The 22993-nt window shown below is 44.4% G+C and overlaps 1 protein-coding gene across 1 annotated transcript in view; it reads right to left on the reverse strand.

Moving 5' to 3' along the window:
• The window catches only part of LOC124805654 (acetylcholinesterase-like), a 53558-nt gene extending 41267 nt beyond the window's left edge, over nt 1-12291 (reverse strand). The window contains exons 1-3 of the mRNA XM_047266221.1: nt 12208-12291; nt 6335-6469; nt 3352-3637 (exon numbers count right to left, since the gene is read on the reverse strand). Of these exons, the coding sequence (XP_047122177.1) occupies nt 3352-3637; nt 6335-6469; nt 12208-12291 (505 nt within the window). The remainder of the gene's footprint in view (nt 1-3351; nt 3638-6334; nt 6470-12207) is intronic.
• Nucleotides 12292-22993: the final 10702 nt, after the last annotated feature.

Consider the following 22993-nt stretch of genomic DNA (forward strand, 5'->3'; position numbering starts at 1 on the left):
AAACGTCACATCTTTAACTCCAATGTTCTTCTTTGTAAGATATTACAATTAAAAGACCCGGTGAAAAAATAGGAAACCACCAAGAGTGTACAGATAGTGCTTCTGTCAGACTGCTAGTGATAAAGGTAATGACATGAAACAAGCCCACCCAATTCGTATTTCTAAGACAGTTGAAGTAACAATTCAGCAAACCTGTATATGAACACAGTTAACGTCCATGTTTTACAGTATTCTGTATCACGTCTCAGCGCGGGAAGACTGATGCACCAAAATGGAGGGGATCCTTTAACCACAAATCAGTACTTATACGGAAGCATCATTCATGTCAATCCCTCTCCCCACTTTCGTATACGATGTCTTGCAAATCTTGGACATTGTCAAACAGGTAGAAACCGGGTTCCCAGAGTTCATAGAGACTGTTATGAAGAGGTTCAGATGTCCAGACGCCATACACATATTTGGCTACTCACTGGACTTGATTTTTCATCAGTTTCCACACAGTCAACTATTGATGTAATATGGAAGAAATGATGGAAGGGTAGAAGGACGTGTGTCATTTCTTTCCAGAAATACCATCCCAGCATTCACCTGGAAGGCTGGACGGTGGTTTGAGCTACTGTCCACTCAGATGCGAGTCTCGGGATAGTAAACGGTCCTTTACAACATTAAAACTGCTTGATCAGCTGAGATATATCATTCATGACCTTCCTCTTCTTCGACTTGTAGCTAGAATGCAAAGACTCTGATTTGGGATAATTCTTCTGGAACATTGTTATGAAAAATTGAAGCTTGGAGTGGGTTTCTTCTTTATTACAATTTCTGATTTAAATAGTGTTGTTCGCAAATCTATTCTGAAAGTATGTATTTGCAGTATATCTATATACGTGACGGAAACACAGATAATAAAGACCCCCACACTACAGTAAAAAAGAGAGCAGAATCTACTGAAATGTGATGCTACAGAAATTAGTACTTATAGATTCAGTAGGGAAATCGAGGTAGGTACCTCGAATTAGGGAAAAGAAAAATGCTTTAATTAAAAGAAAGGATTGATGGATAGGCATATCAAGCACCTCTGGTCATGAGAAGTTTTGGGAATAGTATCAGAGGTAATTACACATTGCAAAATGAAAATTGCCTACCATCCACAGACGAAGGGCCTACAAAACGCATTAATAAAACGTTGGCAGATTTGCTCTAGATATACGTTAATGTTGAACAAAGAGATTGGGACACACTACTTCACATGGTGGACATTTGCATATAACACGGCAAAGCAGAACACACGTCTTTCTACCGAGCGAGGTGGCGCAGTGGTTAGACACTCGCATTCGGGAGGACGACGGTTCAATCCCGCGTCCGGCCATCCTGATTTAGGTTTTCCGTGATTTCCCTAAATCGCTCCAGCCAAATGCCGGGATGGTTCCTTTCAAAGGGCACGGCCGACTTTCTTCCCCGTCCTTCCCTAATCCGATGAGACCGATGACCTCGCTGTCTGGTCTCCTTCCCCAAAACAACCAACCAACACGTCTTCTGCCCTTCCTTCCTTTCTTCCATATTATATTAATAGTTGACTGTGTGGAAACGTTGTGGGCAGTGACGAGTTCCAACAATATTAATTTTTTGGTGAAGGAAACACGTAAGCTATATTTCCTTGTAATGGTTTCGTCATTTTCCAAAACGAACAGATGGTTGCAGCATTGTGCGATGTTGCAGAATAAATAAATTCATAAGAAATGAGATGAAAGATTTTATATTTTATTGTGTTCTATTTCGCCGTCGCACTGTTTCTCGCTCATTTAATTCCGTGTAGGTGTTTTCCCCCTAATTTCGTAAAGGTATCGACGGAATATGCAAAACTGTAATCTTTGGCGGCCGATGGATAAAGTGTACGTTGCCCGCAATGTCACCGTGCGGCTGCAAGGATAGTAGACAGAGGACATGTCGATACCAGGACATAAAGTCTTTGAGAATTTCAATTCCGTATACTCAGATGGTCAGTAACTACGAAAATGGTTCAAATGGCTCTGAGCACTATGGGACTTAACATCTGTGGTCATCAGTCCCCTAGAACTTAGAACTACTTAAGCCTAACTAACCTAAGGATACCACACACATCCATGCCCGAGGCAGGATTCGAACCTGCGACCGTAACAGTCGCGCGGTTCCGGACTGAGCGCCTAGAACCGCGAGACCACCGCGGCCGGCTCAGTAACTACGCCTCGTGGACAGACTCCTGAACAATATAAGCAGATATCACCATTTGAGAGTGGACGGATGTCAAGTTAACCATGGCCAAACACAGCGTCAGCAAGGAAGCTAGAGAGACGACAGAACCTCAGGACCGAGCAGTTGTGAGACAGGCGCTCAGAGCCCCGGATTTATCATCATCGATCCGAAGTGTGGCTGGTGCTTAAGTGACCACAAGGACCATTAATAGGCAGATCACAGAAAGGGGTCTGAGATCACGGCGCATCTTTGCACAAACGACCACTGATCTCTGTACACCAACAAGCCTGCATGCAGTGGTGTTGGACAAATTCGACCGGGAATCTCATTGATTGGAGTAGAATTGTGTTCAGTTATGAACCTTGCTTCGGACTGAGCCCCTATGGACATGATGTCGCACGCAATATGATCCGACAACCAGGAGTGATGGTCTGGTGTACCATTTCATTTTAAAACAGGGCCCCTTTGGTTGTCATCCGTGGCACACAGCACAGCAGTACGTCGACGATATTTTACGCCCCGTTTTGTTGCCTTTTATGACAAGTCATCCTGGGCTTAAATTTCAGCAAGATAATGCGCATCAGAAAACGGCAAGGATTTCTACTACATGTCTTCGTGCTTGCTAGACCATACCTTACCCAAGAAAACCCTACTTTGGCCAACAAGGTCTCCTAATATCTCCCCAAATGAGAACGCTTGCAGCATAATTGGCGGGGCCCTCCAACCAGCTCGGGATTTTGTCGACTTAACGCGCCAGTTGGACGGAATTGTGCACGATATCCCTCAGGAGGATATCGAACAACCCTGTCAATCACTGACAAGACGCATAAGTGCTTGTATATGGTCAGAGGTGAACTAACACTTTATTAACTTGCTCAATTTGTGGTGAAGATCTTTCTCTTGAACAAATCATCTTATTTTTTCTCAAATTGTAATCATTTGTTTGTCTGTACACATATATTGCATCATCCGATATTCGTCCCATTTGGAAAATTCCTTCGTGTAGCGTTCTTTTTTTATCTCAGATTATATTCATAGTTAATGCATGAGATTAGGTAGTCCCCCCACCTCCTCCCCCCCCCCTCCCCCCCCCCCCAAAAAAAAAGAAAACCATGTACGTACCAAGGGCGCCTAGACGGTAGGCGATTGAGACCAACAAGACGCCCTTCTCCACGAAATAGTGCGGAGTGGCTCCGGAAGAACTACCAGTCTTGAAGGCTCCTCCGTGGATGTAGACCATGACGGGCAAAGGGCCACTCGCCGTAGCCGGCGCGTAGACGTTGAGGTAGAGGCAGTCGTCAGAGCCTTGAGTGAAGGGCAGCAACCCGGCCAACACGGGCTGGGCGCACGCGTCCGCGAAAGACAGAGCGTCCCGAACCCCGGACCACGAGGCTGCCGGCTGCGGAGCCTGCACACGTCGGCGTACGGTCAAGCGGCAACTCGCTTTACCAGTCCACACTAGCACACATACTTAGCGGCCACTGTAAGATTCTTTTAAAACGACGTATTCTTCCAAATACTTAAATATTAATACAGTAAGGTATCGTCACTCTGTCTGCATATCGCAAGATAACGAAAGGTTCGAATTTCAGTCATTGTCGACTGTTTAGCCTTGGTGTGACTGAGGATGCTAGGTTCTCACTTAGATAAGACGGTACAAAAATACACTGAGGTAACAAAGTCATGGGAAAGCGATGTGTACGTATACAGATGGCGGTAGTATCTCGCACACAGGGCTTAGAAGGGCATTGGATTTGTACACGGGCAATTCACGTGAAAAGGTTTCCGACGTGATTATGGCCCCAAGACGCGAATTAACAGGCGTTGAAGGTGGAACGGTAGTTGGAGCAAATATGGCGCCTTATAGGGGATCACTGATAATTGTATGTCTACATGAACCGACGATCCTGCTTCTTCTGAAATAGATTCATTACCATAGAGCAACCGTTAGAGTTCATGTTAACCCACAAAATATTATATCATTCCCCAAAGCCTACGACATCAAGATGGTCCATAAGCGGAAAGAAATGATTTTGACAAATAAGCGTGCACTGGGTCTGTGCTAGGGCCCACTGGTTCCTATTTGAACTTTAGCCCACTGACAAACTGACCACATTGCGAAATTTTTACACCGAGGAAAAACTGGAGATTGTCAGAAAAAAGTCTAATGAAAGTAAGAAGTTATTTCGTTAAACCAAAACATTTCATTCTATGACTTGAGTCAGTTATTACATGTAGTCGAAAACAATGGAACAAATATTACAGGAGCATAATATTTACTTCCACTGCGTAACAGGGTACACTATGTGCATCAGTTGATCAGAACAATGTAACAGTGTACCTCACTGTAACCTAAGGTATTACTATCGTGTAAACAGTAAGAACCTCAAAGTGGTGAAGCACAAGGTAACTCAGCCTAAAGACAAAATGTTTTGATTTGGTAGTGTAGGAGCTGTATGTTAACGTGTGTCATATAAAGGTAACCTTAAAAAATTTTCGTAGCCAACGGTCGACTTAAAAATCAATTACTAAATGCTAATAAGTTCTATTTGAGGTTGTTTACAGCCGTTTTTCTGGCAAGCCTATGGAAATAAGTATCAGACTCTTGTATGTACGTATTAAATCGGGAATCTAGAAACGACGGAGAGGCTTCGTCTCGCCATAGCCCTCAGTGTTTCATATCGCCACAACAGGCCACAACAGTCCGCGCACTCCACCGTCGCCCCCCACACCGAAGCCAGGATTATTGTGCTGTTCGGCCCCCAGTGGACCATCCCCTCTCCCACCCCCCCCCCCCCCCACCCCCCCGGCCTCACCGCCACACCTCACGGGAACGTCACACACCGAAGACGAGTGTAACACCAAATGTATGCGTGGTAAAATAATGATGATTACGCGTACGTGGAAACGGTGTTTGCGCAGCAATCGCAGACACAGTGTAACTGAGGCGGAATAAGGGGAACCAGTCCACATTTGCCGAGGTAGATGGAAAAACGCCTCAAAAACCATCCACAGACTGGCCGGCACACCGGACCTCGACACTAATCCGCCGGGCGGATTCGTGCCGGGGACCGGCACGCCTTCCCACTCGGGAAGCAGCGCGTTAGACCGCGCAGCTAGCCCGGCGGGTACATCAGACTCTTTACTTGCATGGCGACAACAATTAACCTATGCGATAGAAACGGAAATCAGAGTCTTGAGCATTAGAAGGAAACTTTTGATCCTAAGAATGGTTATTTAGTCACATAAAGAAGATTAGTTAACTATGAGGTCACAGAGTATGAACTGTTAAGTGTACCGGAGATCTCCTTGTAGCTAATCACCCGTGACATGCTCATGTTTGTGTAGTTAGAATAACCTGTAACGACCCTGAGCATTCTTTCACTACACAAACAATAATCTATGAATGCAAGACGAACTTTTACATGGGAATTTCGTGAGAGTCCATCTGCGGTGAGTGCTGGCTGAGCTGCTACATTTACCATCGGTATCCTGTATAATTACTTAGCTGAAAATCCTGAAATCGCTCAGTATAGACAATGTTCATAAGTTTGAGAAATGTCCGGATTATTAGTGGCTAGACGGGAGCAAGACTATCACAAATCGCCGAAGTTCAATCGTAGTAAAAACGATCTCTCGTGAGAATGCGTTTGATTGGATACCGCAACCAAAAAGCTTCCCCTGACGTTTTGCACGCGCCCGGCTACCTGCTAATCCAAAGAGCTATGCAAGACATTGCAGCATCGATACGTGTGTACATGCGTTCGTGCGTCCTTGTACATGACGAGGTAACGTCATGTTGTTTTGTTAATGGAACGAGGCAAAACGCAGACTTTTTTCATATTATTTAAGGTCATAGTAACAACTGGCGTCCGACGGATGTACACTACTAATTTGTTGTTTCCTTTGGAAACCTACAAAAAGAATATGCTAAGACCTCATGAAGCTGTGCATGATTGACATAGCACTGAAACAAGGCAACAACAAGGGGTGGTTTAAATAATTAGTTATATAAAGTGCATTTATATACTTGAGTACCTAGAAAATGTGTGGAATTATACATATGGCTACTGTAGCTTATAGATTATTCATGTGTAGTACTCACGCGGAACCGAAGATCTCCGACAGGTGGCGTTGCGTACGGTATGCCGAGGAACTGGTTGTAGAGAACGCCATTCAGTGACGTGGCTACCACGCCCCTCAGGTCGCCGTTCTCTACAGTCACGAAGACGTCGTCTCCCTGTAACAAGTGCTCTGGTCTTCATTCTAAATAACGGTGAGTACTAAATTTAAAATACTGTAATCAGCTGCACAGAAGGGACTACCTGAGGATGCAGGAAGCGTTATTGGATCAGATGCATCTATGGTTATGTGTTACTTTAATAGAATTGTGGAGAACAAAAGCCGAGATAACAATCGTTAACTGCTCAGTGCAAAGATAAAATCTAAAATATGGAAACAGAAACTAGAAACTAGATTTTACCTAACAGGAGGAGCAGACTCCACATCCCAGTTTGCCTAAGCCGATTTAAGAGCGATATAGCAGCCTTAAACCTCGTCAGAAGGCTCTCAGGACGGTAAAATGGCAGTTGACGGTATGTGAATTCACATCTTTAATGTGTGGCTAGCACACTCTAACTCGGTAAATATCAGAGTCAATGAAATTGTAATTATTTTGCAGATATTGCTCCTCGAGTTGCAAAGAAAGCTACGAGCAGAGAACGCGAAAGGAAGTAGCAGAACTCCGACCCTAGGCTTCCCTAGGACAAACAGCCCACGTCGAGGAAGAACTTCGTGAAGAGAGCTGGAATCAGTGACCTTAACGTGTAGGCTGGACATTCAACACTGTACGGAATCATATGCTGAAAAAATAGCAGGTGGGCACAGTAAAAAATACGCCAACTGAAGCACACGGAATATGTGAAACCTGAACCTCTGTACCTGCGTACACGCACTACAAGCTACTTTACGGCGTGCGTTAGTGGGTTCGTCCGGTTCCACAACCTTTTCTCCCCTTACATGTTCCATTTACGAATGGAACGTCGGTAAAGCATCGTATGAGCTGTTATCTCTGTGATTTTCACGCCATCGTCATGTCGCGAGAAGCAAATGGAAGTTACATGCTGACCTAATCTTCTTGTAACGTCACACATCGAAATGTCAACTGTACACCTCTTCGCGATGCACAACGCCTCTAATGTAGCGCCTGCGACGAATTTGTCAAACATTTCAGATGCGCTGTCGTGTCGACTTAACGATCCCGAGACGAAACGCGCCGCTTTTTGTCGAATATCCTGTCTCTCTTCTGTTTATTCTACTTTGTAAGTGTCACAGACTGATGAAAAGTAATCTCGAATCTGTTGTTGTTGTTGTTAACTTCAGCCCAGAGACTGGTTTGATGCAGATCTCAACCTCAAATCTAACAAAAAAGCTTTGCAGACCGCTCCTTGTGTGGATACGTGACGTTTCTTTAAGATACTCCAATTTAATGTCAGCCTTGCCTCTGCTTTTTCTACTGTTTTATGCAGTCACACCGCTTTATGTCGCTGCTGATCTCTACATCTCGGTATTTCGATAACTGTTTCCAGTGGATTTTTTTTGCCAACAGCTTAATCGACAAGAAATGTACCTCGTCGCCTGTTTTTGGGCAGTACCTTACGTTTACTTACTTTCAAGGTCAACTGCCAGTCTCTGTACCAGTAATCGATCTGCAGCAAGTCTCCCTGCGTTTCACTGCAACCTTATGGCGTTGTAGGCTTCCTGTGAAAGCATCAACGCCTCACGAAAGCTCCGGTGTTATCCACTTGAACAGTGATGTACACTGAAGTGAAAAACGTCGTGGGATAGTGAACATACACTGATCAGACAGAACATTTATGACCATGACCGACTATGGATATCGAATGGGGAAGGCGCCCGATCTATCTCAGTTTGACCGAGGGCAGACTGTGATGGCCCGGAGGCTCGGCACGACCATTTCGGAAAGTGTACGACTTGTCGAGTGTTCGAGGAGTGCTGTGGTGAGCGTCCTCAACACGTGGCAAAACCAAGGTGAAACCATGTCCAGACGTCGTGGGGTTGGGCGGTCACCCTCATTACAGATGTCGGACGTCCTCTGTCGGGGAGAGTGGTAAAATAGGACAGGCGGAACTAACATCAGACTTTAATGCTGGCCAAAGTACAAGTGTGTCTGAACACGCAGTGCACCGAACACTTCTAAAAAGGGGCCTCCGCAACCGATGACCAACGCATGTGCCAATGTTAACGCCACGACATCGACATCGGCAACTACGACTGGAATGGGCACGTGACCATCGGCAATGGACGTTGGCGCAGCGGCAGAGCTTTGCATGGCCTGATGAATCCCAATACCTCCTTCATCGTGCCGATGGGAGGGCGCGAATTCGCCGTCTCTCAGGGCAACAGCTTCTTGACACCTGTACAGCGGGACCGAGACAAGCTGGTGGCGCCTGCACAACGTTCTGGGGAACATTTAATTGCAAGGCGCCATGACTGCAAAGGAGTATCGTACACTGGTAGCAGACCGCGTACACCCCTTCATGACGATTGTGTTTCTCGGTGGCAGCGCCATTTTTTCAAGATAATACACCATGTTACAAGGCCAGAAGTCTGATGGAGTGATTCGCTCGCCAGATCTGAACCCGATGGAACACATCTGGGATGTGGTTGAAAGTGACTTCAGAGATCCCCCCACCCCTCCTCCCTCCCGGAATTTATGGGAATGATGTGACTTATGTCTGCAGGTGTGGCGCCAACTCTAGCGACCTACTAAGGCCTCACTGTTTCCATGCCACGATGCTTGGCCACTATTATCCATGATAAAGGTGTTAGGTAGGTGGTCATAATGTTCTGGCCAATCAGTGTACAAATGGCGTTAGTATACGTACACAAGGTATGAAAAGGCAGTGCATTGGCAGAGCTGTTATTTATACTCAGGTGATTCCTGTGAAAACCTTGACGACGTGATTGTCGACGAATGACGTTAATTAACAGGCTTTGAACGCAGAATGGTGGTTAGAGTTAGACACTTGGGACACTCAATTTCGGAAATCGCTTCTGTGATCCACAGTGTCAAGAGTGTGCTGCGAATACCAAATTCCAGACATCACCTCTCACCACGAACGACGCAGTGGCCGACGGCCTTCACTTAACGAGTGAGTGCAGCCGCCTTAGCCTAAAGTTGTCAGTGCTAACAGACAAGCAACACTGCTTGAAATAATCGGCAGAAATCAATGGGGGATGTACGAAGAACACATCCATTAGAACAGTGCTCCGAAATTTGGCGTTAATGGGCTATGGCAGCAGACGACCGATGCGAGTGCCTTGCAGCACTTCTCCTAGGCTCGAGATCATATCGGTTGGTCTCTAGACGACTGGAAAACTTCAAAAATGTGTGTCAAATCTTATGGGACTTAACTGCTAAGGTCATGAGTCCCTAAGTTTACACACTACTTAACCTAAATTATCCTAAGGACAAACACACACACCCATGCCCGAGGGGGGACTCGAGCCTCCGCCGGGAGCAGCCGCACAGTCCACGACTGCAGCGCCTTAGACTGCTCGGCTAATTCCACGCGGCGACTGGAAAACTGTGACATTGTCAGATTAGTTTCGATTTCGGTTACTAAGAGCTGAGGGTACGGTTCGAATGTGGCGCAGAGCCCACGCAGCCATGAGCCCAAGTTGTCAACAAGGCACTGTACAAGCTGGTGGTAACTCCATAATCGTGTGGTCTGTGTTTACATGGAATGGTGTGGGTCCTCTGGTCCAACTGAACAGATCATTGGCTGGAAATGGTTATGTTCAGCTACTTGGAGACCATTATAAACTTTTCGTGGACTTAATGTTCCCAAACAACGATTAAATGTTTATGGATGACAATGCGTAAAGTCAGAACATTCTGGAAAATTCGAGCGGATGCATTGGTCTCCGAGATCGCCTGACATGAATCCCATCGACCATTTAGGGAACATAATCGAGTCAGCTCATGCACAACATCCTGCACCGGCAAAACATCTACACTACTGGCCATTAAAATTGCTACACCACGAAAATGACGTGCTGAAGACACAAAATTTAAATGACAGGAAGAAGATGCTGTGATATGCAAATGTTTAGCTTTTCAGCGCATTCACGCAAGGTTGGCGCCGGTGGCGACACCTACAGAGTGCTGATATGAGGAAAGTTTTCAACCGATTTCACATACACAAACAGCAGTTGACTGGCGTTGCCTGGTGAAACTTTGTTGTGAGGACTCGTGTAAGGAGGAGAAATGTGTACCGTCACGTTTCCGATTTTGATAAAGGTTGGATTGTAGCCTATCACGATTGCGGTTTATCGTATCGCGACATTTCTGCTCGCATTGGTCGAGATCCAATGACTGTTAGCAGAATATGGAATCGGTGAGTTCAGGAGGGTAATACGGAACGCCGTTCTGGATCCCAACGGCCTCGTATCACTAGCAGTCGAGATGACAGGCATCTTATCCGCATGACTGTAACGGATCGTGCAGCCACGCCTCGATCCCTGAGTCAACAGATGTGGGCGTTTGCAAGACAACAACCATCTGCACGAACAGTTCGGCGACGTTTGCAGCAGAATGGACTATCAGCTCGGAGACCATGGCAGCGGTTACCCTTGACGCTGCATCACAGACAGGAGCGCCTGCGATGGTGTACTCAACGACGAACCTGGGTGCACAAATGGCAAAACGTCATTTTTTCGGATGAATCCAGGTTCTGTTGATAGCATCATGATGGTCGCATCCGTGTTTGGCGACATCGCGGTGAACGCATATTGGAAGTGTGTATTCCTCATCGCCATACTGGCGTATCAACCGGCGTGATGGTATGGGGTGCCATTGGTTACACGTCTCGGTCACCTCTTGTTCGCATTGACGGCACTTTGAACAGTGGACATTACATTTCAAATGTGTTACGACCCGTGGCTCTACCCTTCATTCGATCCCTGCGAAACCCTACATTTCAGCAGGATAATGCACGACCGCATGTTGCAAGTCCTGTACGGGCCTTTCTGGATACAGAACATGTTCAACTGCTGCCCAGGTCAGCACATTCTCCAGATCTCTCACCAATTGAAAACGTCCTGTCAATGGTGGCCGAGCAACTGTCTCGTTATAATACGCCATTCACTACTCTTGATGAACTGTGGTATCGTGTTGAAGCTGCATGGGCCGCTGTACCTGTACACGCCATCCAAGCTCTGTTTGACTCAATGCCCAGGCGTACCAAGGCCGTTATTACGGCCATAGGTTGTTGTTCTGGGTACTGATTTCTCAGGGTCTATGCACCCAAATTGCGTCAAAATGTAATCACATGTCAGTTATAGTGCAATATATTTGTCCAGTGAATACCCGTTTATCATCCGCATTTCTCCTTGGTGTAGCAATTTTAATGTCCAGTAGTGTACAATTAATGACGAATACAACGGCAGCGTCGCTCATATTTTTGCTAGGGACTTCCAATGACTTGTTGAGTCCATGTCACGTCGAGCTTCTGCAGTATGCGGGGAAAAGAGTTCCGGGACAATATCAGGTGGTATCCCATGTCTTTTGTCACCTAGGTCTAAATGATAATTAGCAGTGGCCCTATAACAGTTATATTTACATCTGAAGTTGATGCGAAGAAGGAATTGTTGAGTTCCAGCTGCAAGGAAGTCCTGAATCGAATCGGAAATCTGATACTCAGTAAGCTCGTTTTATGATCGGTAAACAACGTTGCGAAATTTTATCTAGTGCCTGTCGGAAATCAAGAACTGTGGAAGAAACATGATGGATTGTAACTATAATGGCAGCTGAGAACAAGGCTCGATTTTGAAAAAATTCCTCATCTCTCAAAATCTAGACGAAGACGTCAAATAGCAAGACCTAATGTTGACAAAGGGCAATTTCATAAAAGCGGCTGAATGTGGAGAAGCTAAGCTTAACGATTAGCGTACCTCTTGAACCACGGGACGGCGAGGGACGGCCGCTACCCGCGTTGAGAAGGCCGTAGCAATCAGCAGCAGCACGATGGAATGCATGTTTGCCTGTGAGCGGACGCGGTGGTAGTGGCAGTATATATATCCACATATCGCTGAGGAATTATCTATTATCTGCTTTGCGATAAAGCAAATACGATCAGTAACTTTAGTTCAAGTACCTTACATCCGGTTCGAGGAATCATATTATCTCTTTTCTTGCAGCATTAGAAGTGATGTTTAGTTCTTATTTTTTTACCGTGGGAGAGATGGTGACCTCGTCCCCTTAGTACATCAATTAGATAACTTAAAATAGCTGTTATTGAAAGAAAACGCTTTTGAAAATTTCTCGGAATTATAAAGCTTCACCTTACACAAAGTGTCTGCAATCTGAAGTGTTTATTAATTTAAAATGGTCAGTACTGGTAGGTTTCTTCCGATTTTTCTTTGAAAACTATTTTTAATAAAAAAGGAGGGCCGGCCGGTGGTGGCCGAGCGGTTCTAGGCGCTTCAGTCTGGAACCACGCGACCGCTACGGTCGCAGGTTCGAATCCTGCCTCGGGCATGGATGTGTGTGATGTCCTTAGGTTAGTTAGGTTGAAGTAGTTCTAAGCTCTAGGGGACTGATGACCTTTGATGTTAAGTCCCATAGTGCTCAGAGCCATTTGAACCAAAAAGAGGAGATATCTACTTGTGTCCTGCTTGAGATGGCGAGGTACCTCCTTGTAATTTCCGACATAAACCAATTGGGAACTATCATTTGCAAATAAATACATAGTAATGTTGAAATGCAAGAATTGTTTCAATCACACGTTAAATGTCGAAGCTTCTGAAATACGTTGTTATTCATTCACTATTTCACGTTCAAACACACCAAAAAATATCAAAAACTATTGTCATTGTCAGAAGTCAGTCATCGCACCTGCAAGGATGATTCACATCGTTCCGGATCTCTTTCATGAGGAAGGTTTTCGTAAAATGGCCGATATTCCGATCATAGTGCAGGAAGCACTGACTTGGACAGTTGTATCAAATCATTGTACTTTTTTTGTTATAGACAGGATTTTCGTTTGCAAAGATTTGAGGTCTGACGATGAGAGCTTCTTGACTGTACTTATTTTTTTCTTACCTTCCAGAGCACTAAGCTCCTCCTAAAACTCTCGTGGACTGAGTGTTTGTGTCCTCCTAATCATTTCATCATCGTCATCATTTGTGAGAGTGACTAGATTGGATTGTGAAAAGAAAATGGACTGTGTAGAAATTGGGACTTTGCACGGGCGCTGATGACCGCGCGGTTGAGCGTCGAACAAACGAAACATCACCAAACTCCTCCTTAAATCGCACAGCAAATGGAAGCTCTTTAGTGAAGTTTAGCCAACACATCCTCTATCTTCCAACTGGCTTTCTTAACTAATAGTTCATTTTACGATTCAGATGATACTTCCAAGCCACAATTTTCTCAAGGGTTGCTTCTTGAACAACATAAGGTTTGTATCCATGATTACATCCAGTATAATTTTTTCAGTGGCTCAGTCAATAAACAACTGACGTCCTTTTATTTTTTGCTGAGGTAGTGAAGTCCGAGGTGTTATGTGTCCACGAGCCCTAGATGGTGGAACGGAACGGGGAATGCAGCCATATGGAGCTGACCAAGAATATAAAATTTCAGGCATTACTTCTCACCACGGTCAACGCAATGGCCGACTGCCTTCACTTAACGATTAAGAGCAGCTGCGTTTGCGTAGAGTTGTCAGTGCTAGCTGACAAGCAATGCTGCGTGAAATATCCGCAGAAATCAATGTGTGGCTACGACGAACATATCCGTTATGACAGTGCGACGAAATTTTGCGTTAATGGGCTATGGCAGCAGACGACCGACGTGAGTACCTTTGCTAGCACCACGACATCGCCTGCAGCATCTCTCCTGGGCTCGAGACCATATTGGTTGTTCCCTAGAAGACTGGAAAACTGTTCAAATGGTTCAAATGGCTCTGAGCGCTATGGGACTTAACTTCTGAGGTCATCAGTCCCCTACAACTTAGAACTACTTCAACCTAACTAACCTAAGGACACATCACACACATCCATGCCCGAGGCAGGATTCGGACCTGCGACCGTAGCGGTCGCGCGGTTCCAGACTGTAGCGCCTAGAACCGCTCGGCCACACAGGCCGGCTGGAAAGCTGTGGCCTGGTAAGGTGAGTCCCGATCTCAGTTGGTAAGAGCTGATGATAGGGTTGGAGTGTGGCGCAGAGCTCACGAATCCGTGGACTCAAGTTGTCAACAAGGCACTGTGCAGCCTGGCTGGGACATTTATAGGACGTATTCGAGAGGTCAGTTCGTGCACAAAATCCGTTAACGGCAACACTTTCTTAGTTATGGACGGCTGTAGAGGAAGCATGGCTCAGTATTTCTGCAGGAGACATCCAACGGCTGGTTGAGTCAATGCCACGTAGAATTTCTGCATTAAGCCGGACAAATGGAGGTTCGTCGCGATTTTAAAGGTATCCCATACCTCTTTCACCTTAGTGTATGGCACTTTATTTATAAACAGTTATTTTCTGTACATTCGTTTGCACCCTCCGTAGCAGAAGATGCTAATGCACGGCTATGTGGTGGCGCTCGGTTCGGAGGTAAGCTGGTTCGAGTTCCAGTGGTAGAAAATTTTCGCTGCCAATATTTGGCAGGCAAAGGGAGGAGAGATGGTGGCGTAAAATTACTGATAACCTTTTTTGCTTCAGTGTCCTGGAATAAATTTGAAACCTCTTAACATTACCTCATGAAGTGAGGGCATGTGACACTGTTGATGGTGATTGGTCCGTCGGATGGGGACTTCAAATTCTGCAACCCTTGCTGCTGTTCGGAAGGAATAGACAGTATGTTGCACCCTCTCCCTTCCATTCATCGATAGCAACACAAACCCAACGCTACATTGCACAAGCACAAATGGATAAATGTGGGGGTGGGGAGTAGCAGAAACTGTGGAAAGTGGGACAGAGGCTGGTGGAGTGTAGAGGACACTTCAGCTGTCAGTCCCTCACCCAGAATGAATAAAGTGCACCAATCTAACCTTCCTCTCTGGCAGCTGGACATAGACTGTTTCCTCCCATTTCCTGTGGCAGGTGGTGGTGGTGGAGGGAGGGTGATTGTGAAGGAGTGTTGGGAGGGGTGAGGGGAGTTAGGTTAGTAGGGGTAGCCCAATTGGTCTACTTTCCCACTAAAATTTAAAAGTCCCACCATGATGTCAGTGTGACATTGCCACATCTGCGGCCGCTGTCTTGTATCCGCCATCTTGAATACACTTGGCAACAATGCAAGCTGTCCCACAAACCACCCAACTCCACTACTCATAGGCTCTGTTCAAACCGATCAACAGAAGCGGTAATACATGCTTCCAGTCTGGTATGGAACTATTGTTGCACATGTGCTGACAGTTCAGCAGAGATGTCCGGGCAGTTTTCCCCGCTGAAGAAAGCCAACAGGCGTCACATCTGGGGAATGGACCAGCCAAAATACAGATCATCTGCACCCAATCCAACGATTTTCAAACAATTCGTGAAGACATGCTGTAGTACTTCGAACACTAGGGGCTGGATAACCACCAGGTTCCTCCTAGTATGCAGAAGAACATCTTCTAGCATCTGTAGAAGATGGTCTGTTAAAGGGCTGCGATACTTGCGTGTGTTCAGTGTTTTGCCTATGAAAAATGGGCTATGAGCTGATGGTTAACTGTCCCACACCACACGTTTACACACTATGGAGGTTGATGTTCCACATAACGAAGCCAATGGGGATTTTCAACAGACCAATAGTGGATGTTTCGGCAGTTTACCTAAAACCATGATCGGTAAATGTGGCTTCATCACAAACCAAGATACTTGACACATCTGGAATACCCCGTCTTGATGCCCATGTACAGAAGTTAACATGATTCTCATAATCGTTCTCGTGCAGATCTTGACAGAGAGAGGGATGTGAGAGGGATGGAACCTATGTCGATGGAAAATGCGTAGGACACTTGCCTGATACGTGACAGTTCTTCCTACGATTGCGCGGGAGCCAACGTGCAGATCAACTGCAACACCAGGATGAACATTAATTTCCTCCTCTTCTGTCGTCACTTGTTTCCTTCTGTTTCGTTGTCTACATGTTGCACGACCATTTACACGTAACTGGTTACAGAGGTTGATAAATAACTGCCGAGAGGGTTGATGTCTGTTGGGGTATCTTGCCACATACACAATACAAGAACGTACTGCAGTTTGCCTACGCTCTCCATACAGCATAAGCAAGTCAGCTTTTTCTTCGTTGGTAAATCCCATCATCCACTAATGACCTATTGCTTGTACTGTCGCTCACTAACTGACCAGCAAGTCGCAGTGCACTCAAGGAACACACAAGCGTACTGTAAGAAAACATAACATTATCGTACCTAGCAACTATGCAGCCTGAATTGCAGGAACAAATGTCGGTGTGGAAACTTTTCAAAATACAATATCTCGTAAACGACTCACACTAGAATCCTGCAACAAACACCACTAACATTCTAACTCATCCTACCTTTAGTTCGTTAAAGTCAGTTCCATTTAAAAAGTGTATTTGGCACAAAAAATAGACTCTCTAAGTATTATTACAATCTGTTTAATGGTTAACAATACCAGCCCACGACTACCAATCCATTCTGTGAAAACTGCAGAACAAAAGCGCTTTCCATTTCTGCAATACTTGCAGTGCAAGTTTTAGGTGATTCATCCTGTACGTGTACACACATCAAAAAGAGCTTTGCATCACCCCCGTTCCCAGAACTCCTGTAGATAGCCGTTGACTGCGGATGTTGTATCACAAAAAAATGGTTCAAATGGCTCTGAGCACTATGGGACTTAACTTCTGAGGTCATCAGTCCCCTAGAACTTAGAACTACTTAAACCTAACTATCCTAAGGACATCACACACATCCATGTCCGAGGTAGGATTCGAACCTGCGACCGCAGCGGTCGCGCGGTTCCAGACTGTAGCGCCTAGAACCGCTCGGCCACTCCAGCCGGCTGTTGTATCACAGACATAGTCTCTTCGACTGTTCAGAGATGTCACTAAATCCGCCCAGAGATGTACACTACCATGCATTAGCAGCGCCTATTAGACGGAGGGTGTCCGGCAGCCGATCAGTTCCAGTCATTCCACCAGGAATACACTTGGCAACAATGCAAGCTGTCCCACAAACCACCCAACTCCACTACTCATAGGCTCTGTTCAAACCGATCAACAGAAGCGGTAATACATGCTTCCAGTCTGGTATGGAACTATTGTTGCACATGTGCTAACAGTTCAGCAGAGATGTCCGGGCAGCTTTGCCCACTGAAGAAAGCCAACAGGCGTCACATCTGGGGAATGGACCAGCCAAAATACAGATCATCTGCACCCAATCCAACGATTTTCAAACAATTCGTGAAGACATGCTGTAGTACTTCGAACACTAGGGGCTGGATAACCACCAGGTTCCTCCTAGTATGCAGAAGAACATCTTCTAGCATCGGTAGAAGATGGTCTGTTAAAGGGCTGCGATACTTGCGTGTGTTCAGTGTTTTGCCTATGAAAAATGGGCTATGAGCTGATGGTTAACTGTCCCACACCACACGTTTACACACTATGGAGGTTGATGTTCCACATAACGAAGCCAATGGGGATTTTCAACAGACCAATAGTGGATGTTTCGGCAGTTTACCTAAAACCATGATCGGTAAATGTGGCTTCATCACAAACCAAGATACTTGACACATCTGGAATACCCCGTCTTGATGCCCATGTACAGAAGTTAACATGATTCTCTCTAAGTATTATTACAATCTGTTTAATGGTTAACAATACCAGCCCACGACTACCAATCCATTCTGTGAAAACTGCAGAACAAAAGCGCTTTCCATTTCTGCAATACTTGCAGTGCAAGTTTTAGGTGATTCATCCTGTACGTGTACACACATCAAAAAGAGCTTTGCATCACCCCCGTTCCCAGAACTCCTGTAGATAGCCGTTGACTGCGGATGTTGTATCACAAAAAAATGGTTCAAATGGCTCTGAGCACTATGGGACTTAACTTCTGAGGTCATCAGTCCCCTAGAACTTAGAACTACTTAAACCTAACTATCCTAAGGACATCACACACATCCATGTCCGAGGTAGGATTCGAACCTGCGACCGCAGCGGTCGCGCGGTTCCAGACTGTAGCGCCTAGAACCGCTCGGCCACTCCGGCCGGCTGTTGTATCTCAGACATAGTCTCTTCGACTGTTCAGAGATGTCACTAAATCCGCCCAGAGATGTACACTACCATGCATTAGCAGCGCCTATTAGACGGAGGGTGTCCGGCAGCCGATCAGTTCCAGTCATTCCACCAGGAAGGAGGTACACAGCTCGTGTTGTCTGTAGTTCAACAATGCCTAGACGGTCAATACAGCAGTTCGATCACGTCCGCATTGTTACTTTTTGCCAGGAAGGGCTCTCAACAGGGGAAGTGTCCAGACCTCTCGCAGTGAACCAAAGCGATATTGTTCCATATCGGCAGCATTTTGGCGAGGCATTCGTCATCATGGACAAGTCGCCCCCCTATTGTGCATATCTTGTGAATGGCTTCCTTGAGGATAACGACATCGCTCGACTAGAGTGGCCAGCATGTTCTGCAGACATGAACCCTATCGACATGCCTGGGATAGATTGAAAATGGGCTGTTCATGAACGATGTGACCAACCAACCACGCTGAGGTATCTACGCCGAATCGCCGTTGAAGAGTGGGACAATCTGGACCAACAGTGCCTTGATAATCTTGTGGATAGTATGTCACGACGATTACAGGCATGCATCAATGTAAGAGGGCGCGTTACTTGGTATTACAGGTATGGCGTGTACAACAATCTGGACCACCATTTCTGAACGTCTTGCTGTATGGTGGTATAACATGCAACGTGTCGTTTTCATTAACAATAAGAAGGGCGGAAATGATGTTTATGTTGATTTCTATTCCAATTTTCTGTACAGGTTCTGGAACTCTCGGAACCGAGGTGATGCAAAACTTTTTTGACGTGTGTATTGTCCCAAAAAGTTAAATCTCTGCACAACGCATAAATTTGCACTGAGGACCATTTTTTCGAACGCGTTTTTTCATATGCTCAGTTCTTCAAAATTAAGACTTTTGTGTTTACAAAACAAACTTATTGTTCATACATGATCTGTTGAAACAGTTTTGTTAAAATCTCATATTTTCTGCTGTTATAGGGTGTCGAAAACTGTGTTTTTGCAAAACTCGGTATTTTCTCTCAGCCATATAAAGTAAAAGTCGATAAACGCAAACTATACTTTGCGCCTGAGAGACCAGAATAGAGAATAACATTGTAAGCTATCAGTCAATAACAATCTATTCTTTTTTAGAGGGTAAACTGCTATTTGCCTCTGTATTATTATATTTATGTTTTGTACATCAAATTTTCGGCTTTTATGCCATTATCAAGTACCTTTGGCATTGTACTTCATAATGGCATAAAACCAGAAATCTGGATAATACAAAAGATAAAGATAATAGCACACAGTCAATAGGCGGTTTAAGCTTTTGGATAGTATTGCTCAACGCCACTGAAAACTTTTTAATAACACTGCAGTACGTTAGTACCAATGTAAAGTGTGATTGTCAATGATAATGTGAAAAGGTTTTCCAAAAAAAGCAAGAACAAGAAATTTACAGCTATTGCTTGTTCACGTGGGCTACCAGACATACCAGTGAACCCAAAAGTCTTAGGAAGAAAAGAATGTAGAGCAACTGACCCAGTTATGTGGATATCACAACTTTTCATCGACATGTGAACAGTTTAAACGGAACGGAACAGGATACATTATTACCAAAATACATAGTAATGACATCACCAAAATGTAGAGAACTCGAGAAAGAAGCAAAAAGGAAAAATGCTGTTTCTATAAAGTACAGCGTAAGGAAAAATACGGCTGCACGGTACGAGTACCTGTATATGCCACAACATTTCAAAGAACATCAAGGACGTCCAAAGACAGACTCTCAAATCTGGCCAATAAATTTCATGTAACAGAGAAGTTACTGACTGAAAACTGACCGAGTAATTGCAGCATGAGTAAAGATAAAGAAGTTACACAATCTATGAAAATTATATCAAAACATATAACTGTACAAAGCCACAAATCAAGGAAAAAAATCCAAAAGAGGATATTTACAATCCGATTTGAATGCAATCAAATGTGGAAACATTTCTACAACAAAAAGGGAATCATGAGGCCTGTCTACTTGCTCTTTATAGAAGGACAAACATATTTTCTAACGTTGTGTTAAATAGACATTTTAAACTCCCCATAGAGGTACATGCTAAACATGCAAATGTTGGGCTACTGAAATTAAAAAATGAACATGATCTGCAGAAAAAGAATCAGTTAATAAAGAAACTACAGGTTACAAAAACTTCATATGAAAAGTTCTATGCAATAATGACAGAGGAAAATCCAAATTTGGTTAAAGTGTGTTTTTATGTAGCACAGAATAAGCCAATAGCCGAGATTTCTATGGGTCAAGTACTCTATTTAAGACAAGTATAACTAAAAATTTGTGTTTTATGACTTATTCCTGAGAACAGACGAAGAAAAGGATTGCTTTTTATACTTGAAGCAGAAAGACTGAAAGGGTGCAACCCGGTAGCTTTTGCTCTTTTGGATTTTCTCAGAATCCTTGACACGTCCCAGCCAGTAATAGTCCAAATGAAATTCGTTTATCTTCTGATTGCTATACCAGTCAAAATTAAGATACAGTAAAATGTGCACACTAATGGCCTTCATGGAAGTGAACAGAAAATTTAATGAGCCGGTCCATTATTTCCCTTTTGGGGTGTAGTCACAGCCACATGCCTCCTGACAAAGTGTTTGGTACAGCGAAAAAAGACTACAGGAAAAAGGAAGATATTCTTTCACCGACTGAATACTATACTGGCAAAACGCGGCATCGTGAAGATGCTAAATAAAGACAGAGAAGCAAAGGATCTCAAGTCCACTGCATTAAAAACCATGCGATCTAAGATGCCTTTCGAAATAACTGCTCAGTGAGGGATGGTTTACGAAAAGTCTAAGAAAAAGTTACTTAGGAAACAACAATATCTGGCTATTACGGCTTGAATGTTTATCTTACTAGATTTAACATGTCCATTCGTCTGATTTGACATTCGAGTTGCAAAGGTATACGCAAATCATAAAATAAATTTAATTTGGCAGTTTCTTCGTTGGTCATGTCACAAAACATCAATGCACATGTGTTTCCAGATCTATATAACTATTTTCGTACAGATGTCTGTGCCGTAAGTCTGTAGAAGATTGTAAGAACCAGAGGAAAATTTTGATAGCATGCTAGTTTCAGGTGTTTCTATAAAGTGGAGGGGGATAGTAAAAAATCTGATGTTACATCGCCAATGTGAAGTCAAGTCATTAAATGAAGGCACATTATCTTAGATGAATTATTTTTACTAACAGAATACGTGTGGAAATTAAGTGAACCAATGGAGTAGAAATACAAAGTTTGTGCGTTTGAAGGGCACACAGATAGGCGATAAAAGAGTAATTAATGGCAAACGTTCCTCTTAGCGCACTATCAGTCCCATTCAGTAGAAAGATTGTTCTTGTTGGCTACACATTCTGATTTTCCGTGAAACGATCATTATTTATCTTAAAGCCACTAACAGCTTTACTGTTCTAGCAGCCATCTATATCACCATATCTGAGTGCTAGATCAAGTGATTAACGTAATTGTTGTTACTTATCTGTAGGTGAGTGAGTGTGACAATGTAAGACATGTAGCAAGTTAGAGATGAATCACTTCCTGTCTCGGTTGCGAGTATTCTCATTAAGGTCTAAGTTCACGGAGACTGACTAAGGGCATTTCGTTGACTACAGCCACAGTGTGTAACAATAGAAAACTTGTTTCATTCTTTTGGAGATTTGTGTTGGCCACTGAATCACACAATTGGGAACGTAACACGCACGGTCCATAGAACTCCATCAGATGTGATCTGCATTCTTTATTATTCAATTCCGTAACACTCTGGCTCGGCTGCTGTTTCACTACACAGATGAACAAAGGTCTGCTACTGGAGGGACGTGTGAAATATTTTACATCCTCATGGCCTTTTAACAGTATTCTGTGCACGTTTCCTGAAACAGGGAGTTCTGTGGACGCGTTGAAGTACTTCTAGATATGTCGGTGAACAGAAATAGGCTTCTTGATGATCGAACTTATTGTTGAGGCGTAGTGGGTACAGTTGGTGTCTTGAGACATTATAAAGTTATAAAGAGCAGTTTACCAAATAATGCTTCAGTCTCCCCACAGACTTGCTGTGCAGGATGGTGCTCTGCTCAAGGAAGGGGGCTTGCAGAGATCCAGATCTGGGTACAATCAACCTGATTTAGGTTTTCATGGTTCTTTATAGATCCATTATGGGAGATGTCATGATAATTCACTTGAAAAAGACACAGGCAATTTTCGTCTCATCTTTATCCAATGCTAGTATGTGCTCCATGCCGGCCGCTGTGGCCGAGCGTTTTTAGGCGCTTCATTCCGGAACCGCGCTGTTGCTACGGTCGCAGGTTCGAATCCTGCCTCGGGCATGGATGTGTGTGATGTCCCTAGGTTAGTTAGGTTTAAGTAGTTCTACGTCTAGGGGACTGATGATCTCAGATGTTAAGTCCCATAGTGCTCAGAGCCATTTTATGTGCTC

Source organism: Schistocerca piceifrons, chromosome 7 (assembly GCF_021461385.2).
Source record: "Schistocerca piceifrons isolate TAMUIC-IGC-003096 chromosome 7, iqSchPice1.1, whole genome shotgun sequence".
NCBI classification, from domain to species: Eukaryota; Metazoa; Arthropoda; class Insecta; order Orthoptera; family Acrididae; genus Schistocerca; species Schistocerca piceifrons.